This window comes from Amphibalanus amphitrite, unplaced genomic scaffold (assembly GCF_019059575.1).
Source record: "Amphibalanus amphitrite isolate SeventyFive unplaced genomic scaffold, NRLGWU_Aamphi_draft 000487F_arrow, whole genome shotgun sequence".
Lineage (NCBI taxonomy): Eukaryota > Metazoa > Arthropoda > Thecostraca > Balanomorpha > Balanidae > Amphibalanus > Amphibalanus amphitrite.
The window spans coordinates 12340-25250 of NW_024881981.1; the positions used below are offsets into that span (position 1 = coordinate 12340).

The following is a 12911-nucleotide window of genomic DNA, read 5'->3' on the forward strand; positions in this document are numbered from 1 at the left end:
TATGACTCACATGTGTATTGCGGTGTGATAACAGGTGACCCGACTGGGCAGTTTCAGGCCGGGTCGTACGATGGTCTGATGAGGCTGCTGTCAGCAGAACACTGAACAGCGTGACTACGGGTCTCTCCATGTCACCTCGACGGCGTCTGTTCGATACCTGGCGGCGAGAGGGGTGTGGGGAGGGGCGACGAGGTTAACTAGAGTCAGACAATTCACCAGTCGAGGAGGGGCTGTAAGCCCTGAATCAGGGTTTGGCTGTGTCGAGTCCAACGTCCTAAGCTATTACTCCGGCAGAGTAGAATTGAAGTTGCATAGTTACACTTAAACGTTTCAAAATGCTGGTCATTGTTTCCATGGACCTCTTCATACCGAATACCGTAGCAAATTCCTCAATCAAAGAAAACGACAGGAAACGTGAACGAATCAAAACAAATGAATAAGATCGTAGGGAATTCGCGAGGCTGCCATCAATCAGCTTACGGGCCACATAACGAGTGAATAATTCCTGTGTTATCTCACCCACATTTTCATCTCAAAGATCTCCACTTCCCGTCCGAAACGCCCGAGCTCTCACCTCTGAGTACAGAAGGTGTCCTCCAGAGGAGTGGTGACGCCGGACTTGAACATGACGTAGCCGGCCTGAGCGATCATGGCACCGTTGTCGATACAGAACCTGGTGAAAACGGGACAGGTGTCGGAACTCGTCGTGGGGGTATTCTGTTGGCGGTGGTTTAGTGACCAGAGGGCGCTAGTGGGCGACAGACTGTCTAAGGTAACGCGATACCATCAGTGTGTGAAGTAAAGTCTACATTCGTGACCAATCTAGTCATGGCTTATTTCAGAATCGGTAAGAAAGCCAACAATTTTCCAGCGAACGATCTCTTCTCTCGCTGTGTCCACTTTAACCACGCTCCAGCCGGTAACCATACACTCTTCAAGCTTGTTTCCCCCCGAGTGGGCATTGTTATCAGAGGGCACGAACCATTCGTCCGCGGCAAACCCTCACCGTTCGTCCTCTCGAGCCCTCACCGTTCGTCAGTGGCGAACACCTTGGCGCCGCGCTCCTCACACATAATCCGCATCATCTCCTGGAGACGCAGGTTGCAGCCGACGCCGCCACAGATCAGCACCTCCTGGCTGCCCGTGTGCGCCATGGCACGCTCTGCCAAACAGAAGTATCAAGTAGCGGTCAGAGATCAGCGCCTCCTGGCTACCCATGTGCGCCATGGCACGCTCTGTAGAACAGAAGTAGCGGTCAGAGATCAGCGCCTCCTGGCTGCCCGTGTGCGCCATGGCACGCTCTGCCGAACATGGGGAGTCAGATCAGATCGATGGGTAACAAACGAAGGGCACCGGGACCACTCACTCTAAAATTATTCTACATATTTCTATTTTTTAGTCAGCGATTTTGGACCAGATAGAAAGCCTTCAACGATTCGCCAACCATGCTTTCAGTAATTTACATGATAAATTACGGATCTTGAACGGACCAAGAGCCCAGATCCAATCATGGCGACAAACACGGCAGGTTAGACCCACCTGTGGTCTCCACCAGCATGGCGAAGGCGGTCTCCTGCAGCGAGAAGCAGATGTCCTCTGGGGTGTACTCGCCGGCCAGCCACTTGTCTAACCGCTCCTCGATAAACGACAACATCCCACTGAACGACACGTCCATGCCCTTAACAACGTACGGAAACCGCACTAGGCGCTGACCCCTGGGGAGCAAGATGTGGTGGTCAGAGTAAATAGAGCAGGGAACTAATTCAGAAGAAATATGTCTTTCAAGTTTCAAAGGACATAAATCTCAAAGACAAGGAAATATTGATTGACGAACGATTGAGCATGAAGGTAGAACGAAAAATAAAAACATCGTTGAGCCCGAAAAACAAGCATTGGGATACACTTTGTCGCAGAAAACCTACACTTAAGAAAATAAAATGCCAGATACCTGCTTTCACACGTAACAGTGCAAAACAGCGGCGTGCTTACAGACGCTCGCGCGGTAATTCGCTCGAAACTCCCATGGCTCTTCAAAAGTTCACGAGTAACGCACCGTTTGGCCATTTGTTCGATGTTGTAGCCGGGACTGGGATCGTTGGAGAGTTTCAACAGCCTGGCCAGCCGGTCGAAGCAGTTGCCGATGGCCATGTCGATTGTCTCACCGAAAATCTGGTACCTGCGCTCCGAGTAGGCGATCACCTGTACATACAGGGACACAGGAGGGGTCGGTCAGGAATCAGGATAGACCTTCACATTGACATATTTCAAGCAGAAACATTTGTTGCAATTTGTTTCGATATATTTCATGAAAAGGAAATGGTTCGCCTACCTACCTCAAAAGCATCACGGTTTGCCCAAATCAGCCGCCGAAGACGCAAAACCATGCTTTATTCTAAGCCTCATTTAATCTCCATCGCACTCATACCCACCCTCCGTTGCACACTGCCGAGACCCGCAAACGAGGATCCAGAGCCCGTCCCGGCGGCACCATCCGCACCTGGGTGTTACCGCCGCTGACGTACAGCACGGTCGGGTCGTCTGCGCCGGTGATGAGCCGTGCCATCTCGATGTGGCCGATACAGTGGTTGACGCCGATGATGGGTTTCTGCCAGAGCTGCGCCACTGTGCGCGCCACCACTGCCACTGACACCAGTGGCGCGCCCATGCCGGGACCTTTGGTGTAGCACACGGCGTCTATCTGGTCAGGGGTGATCTGTGGAGGGAGCGGGAGTGAGGGGGTGGCCTGATCAGAGGGACGTGATGCTGGCTAGAGGAAGAGCTGTATGGTGAAAAGTTAGCAGGTGTATGTTATCACCTGAACAGATTCAAACAAGCCATGCATAATGCCACAGACGAGACACTGATTTTAATTAGGCAGAAATATCTAACTGAGAGATACCTTGGCTATGTCCAAAGCCTCCTGCAGAACATCAAGTACATGGGCCTGGTGGTGCCTGGCAGTGGCACTTGGCTGAAACCCTGACACAGATCATCAGTCAATGTCAACAATCAAGTCACAAAGCCCATCAAGCAACCATCTAATAAAGATTACTTATCCACTGCACCTTTGTCTTATCAAGTATTCAAACATGTCATGTGTTCTACAAAATATTCAATACAAGCCAGAATGGTTAAGTAACACACAAGCAGTGATGACAAATGAGTCAAATATACACATTTCTAATGACCAGAAACATACCTACCTTCACCAGGAGGTGTGATGTAGGTGCGGCGTGGGTTGGACAGCACTTCACCATCTCTAATAATTCCAATTCCAATCTTGTTTGCTGAACCCTCAAAGCCAATGGTCACAACCATTGCTACTTAGTGATGGTCCTGAGAAAGTTACTTAAATACCTACTTCACATGAGCTGTGCAGCCTGGTAAAACATAGGTGCATCAAAAATCATACTCAACAGAGAACTTAGTCATCTTCAGAGGGGAGAGAGGAGCAAAGATAGAGAAAGAGCAAAGGGAAACATGGAGAGAAGAGGGTTAGAGAGGAGAGAGACAGAGAGGGACACAAGGGAAAGAAACCATGGGAGAGAGAGAAAGAGAGAGAGGAGGGAGAGAGAGAGAAAGGGAAAGGGAGAGGGAAAGGGAGAGGGAGAGAGAGGGAGGGAGAGGGAGGGGAGGAGAGGAGAGAGAGGAGGGAGAGGGAGAGGGAGGGAGAGGGAGAGGGAAGGGAGAGGGAGAGAGAGGGAGGGAGAGAGGAGAGGGAGAGGAGAGGGAGAGAGGGGAGAGAGAGGAGAGAGAGAGAGAGAGAGAGAGAGAGAGAGAGAGAGAGAGAGAGAGAGGAGAGAGAGAGAGAGAGAGAGAGAGAGGAGAGAGAGAGAAGAGAATCAGAATAGTGAAGCTGTCACAAGAGTGGTGAATGATAAAGAAGAGAATGAGATAGAGATGGGAATACAAGGGAAGAGGGCAATGAAAGATTGTTAGAGGATAGAGTGAAAAAGAGGAGAGAGAACAGTGTAAGAGAGTGGGAGATAGTGAGAGAGGCATTTATATTCATTTTCACTGAGTAAATAAAAATAGGTATTACATTTGATGTTTTAAATGCAAATATAGATGAAGGGCATTCAGGTTATGTTTCAGAATAACTAGGTCAGTAGGTGAGGTGCTGGTGTCTGTTGATTTTTTCATTTTCCTCAACTTTCAGAAACTATTAAAATACATATATGATATAGAGAACAACACAAACACTTCTAGGCTAGATTGATGCCAAGGGTTGCACCAAGGCTCTATAGAATTGCACCACCATGAGGGCTGTTCAATGGCGCTGCAAATTAATGGGTGTGGTGTGTGCAGTATGTGCAGCAGACATGGGTATAGGGGATGGTAGTTGGTAAGATATCCCAGGCTGTGTAGATTAACAATCCCTATGGGCTAGATCCATGGCAGTCTGTGTGCTGTATCCGTCCACCGGCTGAAGGATGGCGTATGGAGGCAGCAGACAGAGCTTACCATTATTAGGGTAATAGCTTATATCTTGTGTGCGGCCACACCACACATCAATGGCCCGTGAACAGCCCTCCAGACAATTCAAGTTTCAAGTTATGATGACACCAGATACCCTATGAGCCATGAGGGCTGTGAGGAGTAAGGACTATATGGGCTAATGAGGACAAATAGAAAATGAACCTTAGGTTGATTAACAACAGGCAGGTTGAAGCCAAGATTCTTACAGGTTGAAGCAACGGGGTTGAAGGCGCCAATAAACATCATTCATGATTCATTTTTTTTGTGCGTCAGCAAAACGTAGCAGACGCGTTTATTTCGCAAAACCATTTGCTACCAAATGAAGTTTTCCCCCGGTTTTTGAAAACTTTACTCAATGACATTCGCCAACCACTGCCGAAAAAGGAAAAAATCATTCAAAACCTACAAATAATCATAAAAAAAATACAAAACGAGTTTTCAACCACTTGTTTGCACTTTGACTGCTATCAGAACAGCAGAGAACAGCAGCAGAGAACAGAGAATTCCCTTCCTAGATCCACTTTTACTTCAAAGGCCACCACCAAGTCAAGGTTGGCTCTATTTATTCACGGAAAATTCTATCACAAATATTACGTCATAGCAAAATTACCATTTTTAATGTTTCTCAACGAATGAATTATCTTGTTTGCATGACTCTGGCGCAGATTTGTAAGACGTTTTTAATTTGGATAAAAAAGTAACAAAACATGACAGTAATTTCAGTAATTTGCCTAAAAAATTATGTGATGATGTCAGTTTACCAGAAACTCTTCCCTGTGGTGTTGGAAGCACCCACACAGAAGATGCATTAGCGCTTTCGTAATATTCCTTTCTCTGATATATACCGTGATTTGTGAGGTTTATCTAATTTTTCATTTTCCATATGATCTCTGATAGCTATATTCCTGCAAATTGAAAATAGTCAAATTTTGCTTAATTCAATGAATCACGTTGATTGCCTTTGGTGAGCCAAAACAGCCGGCGTGTTCATGGTCAGACATTGGCCATTCCAAATCTGAACCCACAATTTTACAGTTGGAGAAGATTCTATTGATCTGCGATCATGTGGAAAGTTCGTGAAATTGCAGATAAAGTGTAAGTATGATTTTTATATGAAATGCATGCATTGTCGTGTCACTTGGTGCATGATCTCGCACCATTTAGAGCTGCAACGCCTGGAAGGCCGGCCAGTCGTCAATTTCAGTTGCATATCAATATCCATATGCAATGTGCTGTCATGTTCAGGACTAGGTCTTGAACAGAGACCTTGGCTCTACTGGCCCTGTTTCATGTCATGCTGCTCCAGATGCTGCCAGACATTGGCACTCCAGTTGGGGAAACTACGAGGAGCCAAACAAAAATTGGATTAGCCAATCAGCGGCTGGAGTGGGCGGGGCGATGACCATATATGGTCATAAAATCAGACAACTTCATCTTTTCAATGAATTTTAGCATTCAAATGAAAAAATAAGGCATAAGAATGTTTTTTAACCACACAAGGCCTACACTCACCCGGTGCATAATTAACTGGCGGCTCTAAATCGCAGAGTTACAACGCAAGGTCAAACCGTGATTGGCAAATATGGCGGATTGAAACAGACGCGCCAAAAAATGTAAGCAGTACCGTGGTTTAAAAATGTCATTATTTTATTATTTTGTTTATGGTTTTTCTAATTATAGTTAAGTTATTATTTTAGAACTAAATATTTTTGTTCATTGTAATTAAATTAAATCTTAAAACAATTTTCTTTCATAAAACCAATCCATTTATTGAATGGCCAGCTGATTGCGACGCCCAGAACCTGCAGAAAAGCCGTTTTCCTATCGCCATTTTCGAGTCAATTCGCCGAATTTCATCAAATCACACCAATTCCTAGTGAAAAATGGAAGCCTTTTCTCTCCAATAAGTGGACGCAATACCGCAAGTACCGGCTTGTTATACCGTTTTTCACCCTTAGTAGCGGGGGCTGCATTTATGCCCATATATGGTCATCAAAAGTCCATTTATTGACCAATCCATTTTTTGACGTTCGCCTCGTAGTTTCCCCAACTGACTCAGCTTCCATGGAAACATACCTACCTAAGCAGAATTAGCCATCTTTGCTTTTTCATTTCCTTAGAAACTGAGAAGGTACATGGTAGTGTCATGCACTGAAACAGGGCTGTGGGTTGCCAGTGAGATATGCTTGCCTAAATATTGTTAAGATTTATGTGTAACTGATGTGAACTGGTATGAATTTAGGATATAACATTTAATTGGATATAGATAAGTAGGTACTGACCTGTCACCAGTTGTTTGCTTTTATAACTTTTGGTTGTTGGTTGTGCTGTTACATTGTTTTATAATTCAGAAGTGTTGTGAAGCATATTATTTGCTGGTTAAGGCTGGAATGTGTTAAGCATTGTTTAAAAGGATCAGTAAGGTGAAAAATATTGCAAAGCCTGGTGACAAATGTAACATAAGCTGGTTTTCCTAATCCCCATCCTCATGTCAGCAAAAGGAGCTTCCAGATTTACCATGGAAGCTGCTTACTAGTCACTTTTCTTATATTTGTTCTAGATTGAAACTTAACTTCTCAGTTTTACTAGTAGTGGTATAGTACTTTTTACAACTGGACTGCTTGATTTGATCTGGTTCATATTTTATATTTATCATTTGATGCTTCTGGCACCTCTCACACTTTGCTGAACAGTTTGAATATGTTGAAGTCTTATTTTATACATCAGTGTCCCCCAATAACAAGGTATATTTGCAGATACCTTGTTTGTTCTGTCGTTAGTTTCTGTGCATAGATGGTGCATTCTTAGGAATTAATATTCAATAGTTAATGTAATAAGATGTCGAAGTACTAAAATGAGCAGCACTAAAATGAGCAGCATTATTGAATATCGTAGAAGAATAACCTTATGCTCACTATCTTTAAACAAACCAAAAAAAATGTACATTTTTTGGTACATTTGGTACATATTGGTACATTTGGTATTGGTATTTTTTGGTGGTACATTTCTTTGGCTTGTATAGTTAACTTTTTGAACTGAAGAAGGAACGTTTCCGAAATATATTCATTGATTTGGCTAATTTTTTGGTTTGTTTAAAGATAGTGAGCACTAGGGTGACCCGCGTGCTCCGCAACGCGAAAAGGGATATTTTCGATCGGCGGGTGTTCGGTTGTTCTTGTGTCGGTTGGGTTATCTATCCATTTCGGTCGATTGCTTTTTGACGGCTAAACGTTTGGTTTGTGGAAAAAATATCCACCGCATCGAGGTGCCCGTGTCTGATAAGCATGCTTTCCACTTCAGAATCTGTCAAATGTGCTTTATAATTGAGGTGCGTAGTTTTAAGACAAATGAAAGGCGTAGATAATTTTCGCTAAAAATCGTTTTGCAGAGGTTTAAAACATTTATATTTTTAAGAATACTGTTGCTTGTCATGCAAACGTGATGATTGGATCTTGGAGAGAATTGAATGCTCTTTCTAATGATAGCATTTTCAATTGTCAAGCGTATCAGGTTAAGCAGCAAATCCCGTGTATCTTTTTAGTGGCACATTGTGGACAAATACCATTTTAATTCAGCGATTTTTTCCACATTGTTTTTGATCAATTAGCTGTCCACAATTTTTCCATGAGAGGCGGTACATTTCTCTTGGCAATTGACGTTGTTTCAACTCTCTCAGTCTGATGGTCACGGGAAAATAAAATAAAATCCAAAATACGTCTAAAATGGCACTTTTTGAAATGAAATTGCCCTCACACTTGCACGTGGCGCGTGCCACCCCTGCACCGCACACTATTCGATTGCCCGTTCGATTCTCTACACGATGCTGTTTTCCCCCGTGCCGATCGGGCGCACGGCTACCGAGATATTGCACGGGGAACGGACCCGTGTCGGGCAAATTTAGCCATTTTCGCCCGTTTTTGCCAGCCGATTTATACATGTAAAGTCTATGACGCGAATTTGCACTTTTTGGGCACGCGCCACGCGCTCGCTATCGATCCGATCGAGCCGAGACCGCTCAAAGGCACGTTGTCCATCCTTGTTCTATAACTTGCGCAAATTTCAGCGCGGTAGGTGCAACGGTGTGACCTGTAACCCGCGCTACGTAGCACCATGTCGCGACCTTCGTAATAGACAGAAACTACGCCTTCCTCAAATAGTATAGTAGACAAGCGGCTGCGCCACTTGCTTCGCGGCGTAGCCATAAAATACGCAGCAGCCAGTTTGCTTTCGAATGGTGTTTGATTCATACCGATGAGCCGTCTGGAAGCAGATATATAAAGGAATATTCTGATGGCTTAGTTTGATAAAATTTGGGTCATACGGGGTCAAGTCAGGTCAAGTCGGTCATCCCTGGTCACACTGGGTCAGTCCAGGTCACCTTCGGTCAGGCCAGGTCGTATAGGTCACCACGTCACATTGGATCGGCCTGTGCCACACTTCTACTCATTCTACCCATACCACTACTCCTACCACTACCCCTACCACTACCACTACCACTACCACTACCCCTACCACTACCCCCAACACTACCCCTACCACTACCCCTACCCCTACCACTACCCCTACTACTACCACTACCACTACCCCTACTACTACCCCTACCACTACACCTACCGCTACCCCTACCACTACTCCTACCACTACCCCTACCACTACCCCTACCACTACCCTACCACTACCCCTACCACTACCCCTATCCCTACCCCTACCACTACTACTACCACTACCCCTACTACTACCCCTACCACTACTACTTCCCCTACTACTACCCCTACCACTACTAATGCCCCTACCACTACCCCTACCACTACCCCTACCACTACCCCTACCAATACTACTACCACTACCACTACCACTACCACTACCACTACACCTACCACTACCACTGGGTCATGACAAATGTGGCGCACTGCGATAAAAGTGGTGCATTTATTCCTGTCGTTTTGCCATGCATCCTTCCACCGAATTGCACGTTTATCGGACCATGTTTGACAAAGTTGTGCGATTTGCGGCAAAAATAGCGCATGTGGACAAATGTGGCGCACTGCGGCAAACGCGGTGCATTCGGTTAAGCGCATTGAAAACTGTCTTTATTTACCGAAAATCAACACCTTCATTGGCCCATTGGCCTCTGTTTATCAAAATAAATAACTTGGCCAATCTGCAAATGAGAGGCACCCGCCGCCGATCGTCATGCATTTCATTGTCAAAGGCGATTGAACCCGGCTGCCGATGCCTTGAAGCAAGCTTGAGAGCCGAGCAAAATTTGGAGAAAAAGCGCCTTTTTCCAGCGCGTGCCACGTGCGAACCATCCACCCCCCGGGACTCGAAACACGCCACTGCACGTGCGCGTGACGTCATCAACACCGTGTGCAAATTTCAGCCCCATCCAACGCACCGTTTGACCTGCGCACGGCGTCAAAGCACCCCTCTGCACGGTGCAAACAGACAGAAACACATACATACAGAGTTTCATTCTACAAATAGTATAGTAGATAAGGTTATTCTTCTACGATATTCAATAGTTAATGATTAGTAAATGATTGGTAGTTATTACATATGACACTAAATTATTGGTAGTTATTAACACCACTTGCATTAAGTTACATTAGTTAAATTACAAATGCCAATAGACACTAGACAGCTTGGTTTGGTTAATGCTTGCTGTTCATTCATGTTGAAAGAGGATAATCTATCTAAGCTTTGAGCTTCAGAGACATTTCTTCCTTCTCTCACTCATGAACTCTGGTTCCTTGTTAATGCTTCTTGCCCTTGCTTGAAAATTGCACTTAAAGGAACTAATTAGCTGTTGTAAACTTATAGTGAGAATTTGCTTATAATTAAGTATACTTCTAGCTCCTGGATACTTGAACCTACTGTTGATGTTAACTGATGATTACAGCATTTTGTAAGATAACTGTTGATCACCTTCAAGCAGTAAAATCCATTAACCTAGTCATAACCTTATCAATTGATAAATCCATTCAGCCGCTCATTTTCTGCTTTCAACTGTTAGCATCAACATTGGGTACATAATGGGGGGGGGGGGAGGGGTGCTGCCAAAGAGTTTGGTGTGTGTGTAAAAGTTGCACTGGATCACTTTTTTATGGACTGCAGGTCGTCTATTGTTGTTTATGAGCTGACCATTGAGTATGTAGCTTAGTATTTTAGTTACACTGCTTAAAATATAGGCGAAAATTGTTCCTAATATACCTACTTTTTTCAGCCAACCATTCAGCATTGGAAATTTCTTGACAGTTTATAGCATACATTGATGCAACGTCGAGTTTAGTTCTCCAGGCTGTTCTGGCCACATGTCCTCCCCCAGAAGTTAAGCAGATGCTTCTGATGTCATTTCTGAGGTTTGTCTAACAGATGAGCCAATCCCACGTAAAAATGCTTATCCACTCGAGACAGTGCCAGTTGTATCCATCCAGTCAAAGGCGGATGCAGACTTCTCCAGGATAGTACATAAGTGACTATCGACATTGACGGATACATTCAGTGGCATCACTAGCAGCTGGCTCAGACTGTGATTGGGCACGGTGCCCCCCCCCCCTCCCCCATCAGTTTTGGGCGGAAAACCCACGCCTAAGGCCGCGTTCGATGTCTCCTCGGACGAAGAACATTCTACGCAGAATATTCTATTTTGCGTTCGATGAAGCACACAGGCGGACGACGAGATCGGCCATTTTGTGCGCCACTTATACAATGTGCGTCGGTTTCGAAAAAGGCCCAAGTTTACGTTTCCATAGAGACCGCGCACAAATGTCAACAACTTCTGCAAACAGCTGCTGCGCTGCTTTTGAAATACGCGCCATCATTGCCTCTCTGCCCACCGTAGTACGCTCAAAAGATTCTGCGCGGACGACGAAGATTCTACGTGACGTCACGTAGAATCTTTGCCGTCCGTGCGACATCGAACGCCATTTCGGGCCCGGACGGCATAGAATCTTTGCCGTCCGGGAGACATCGAACGCGGGGTAAGTCCTCCGGGCTTCCGAAGGCCAGGTTCTCAACACTCTTTGGCTCATCAAGCATCCCAGCAGTTTGTATACTTGAAATGTCGAAACGGATTCTCATCGCTAAAGAGGGTCCTTTTCAGTTTTCACTCTGTCACAACACAGTTGTTTCGTTAAAAAAAAGAGAGCATTTGAGCTCGCTACCTTTCCTTACTGAGTGTTATCATTGGGGGGATCGCCTATCTGCTCATTTCAACCTTGCTAGGTCTTTATTCCAACTTCCAAGGGTCCCGCTCTTGTAGTACCAATGGACATTCTCCTCGGACGCCGGATTATTATAATTTATTGATTCATTTATTGCGAATATTTGCGTAATTCATTGCTACCACCGCGTAAGAATGTCGTTACGCTAACATTGGCACTGGGTTTTGTGCTGCCTGAAGGTATGTATCCTGCATCGCCGCCGTCTCGCCCATTGGGTCCGCCGCTCGGGGCTGCGGCCGCTCGCTGATTGCGGAATTTCCAGTCACGTCTGGCAGGAGCCCGTCCACGCTGGGAATTACCCAGTCCCAGCTGCATTGCCGGTAGTTGCTATCGACCCAGTACCCATGTCGTATCAAGTCCTCAGCAGTACTGTCTTGTGCCAGGGAGGAGTCAGTGATAGAGATGGATTCGCCGAACCAAATTTCCAAGTGATTCCCTCCATATTGACTAACAGATTTCGGTGTTGGATGGTAATCCGATCTCTAGTTCACTTCTCAGGCGCCGTGAATCTGATTCCCCTCCGTCGTCAGCGTGCATTCGTTGGATGCGATTAGCTGGTGCATAGCTTCATCGGTTATGCATCAGCTGATCAAAGTCAAATACCTGGTTTGATAAAAGTTCGCTACCGTTGATATTCGCTACGTTGAGCGTGTACTTTTTTGCGGCATGTGGCTTTTCGTCGCGTTCTCTCGCTGTTTCGCACCTTTTTTTTGCACTCGTCACCAACTCAGCCCTCTCAAAGTGACGGCGCCATACCATTCAGATCGGCCGACAGACGGGACCGACACTGGCGAGCCCGCTCTCCACCGTGTAGGTCACCGGGTCAGGGACGAGCGTCCGGCGGGCCACCGGCCGACGGTGCGGTCACGTGAGCGCCGTGAAAGGTGTTGCATGCAGTCACGTGTTGTTATCTGAGTTATGCTGAATACGTGGCACGACGTCCTGTTGAACATTATTACACTGAGGGCCTCAACGTAACTTTTTCGCTCCGCCTCTTCTGCATGATGTGGAGGGCCTTGGTAGCGATGCTGGGCGTTAGGTTGTCACCATGCGAATACCCAATGATGTCGAGGTCGTCGCGACCGCCTGTTGGTCAGGTGTGGAAGACTGTTGTCTGGATAGCCCTGGTTTTCTCTTGCTGAGCGACTGTTGCGGCACGTCGTGGATATGTTTGCCAGCTCACCCGATAGGACTCCTGTCTGCAGA

At 45.9% G+C, this 12911-nt stretch overlaps 2 protein-coding genes across 19 annotated transcripts in view; one reads left to right on the plus strand and one right to left on the minus strand.

Annotated features, from left to right (window-relative positions):
• On the minus strand, window positions 1-11066 carry LOC122392485 (probable tRNA N6-adenosine threonylcarbamoyltransferase). Of its 13 annotated transcripts, none has more exons than XM_043387384.1 (9): window positions 10697-11066; window positions 3204-3380; window positions 2900-2979; window positions 2498-2713; window positions 2054-2199; window positions 1540-1715; window positions 1030-1162; window positions 575-673; window positions 1-157 (listed from the first exon to the last, which is right to left on the minus strand). In XM_043387384.1, exons 2-9 carry the CDS (start codon window positions 3316-3318, stop codon window positions 115-117), a joined length of 1008 nt encoding a protein of 335 aa, XP_043243319.1. In that variant the 5' UTR covers window positions 3319-3380; window positions 10697-11066; the 3' UTR covers window positions 1-114. The 13 variants fall into 13 exon arrangements, with proteins under 13 accessions (XP_043243319.1, XP_043243320.1, XP_043243321.1 ...); XM_043387385.1 differs by having other exon boundaries at window positions 10998-11033; XM_043387386.1 differs by having other exon boundaries at window positions 10895-10960.
• The window catches only part of LOC122392481 (clathrin interactor 1-like), a 26641-nt gene continuing 18985 nt past the window's right edge, over window positions 5256-12911 (plus strand). For 3 of the 6 annotated variants that reach the window (XM_043387364.1, XM_043387365.1, XM_043387369.1), the window contains exon 1: window positions 5256-5574. In XM_043387364.1, the coding sequence (XP_043243299.1) occupies window positions 5543-5574 (32 nt within the window). In that variant the 5' untranslated portion in view covers window positions 5256-5542. The remainder of the gene's footprint in view (window positions 5575-12911) is intronic. The other 3 variants (XM_043387367.1, XM_043387366.1, XM_043387368.1) reach the window with 2 other exon arrangements.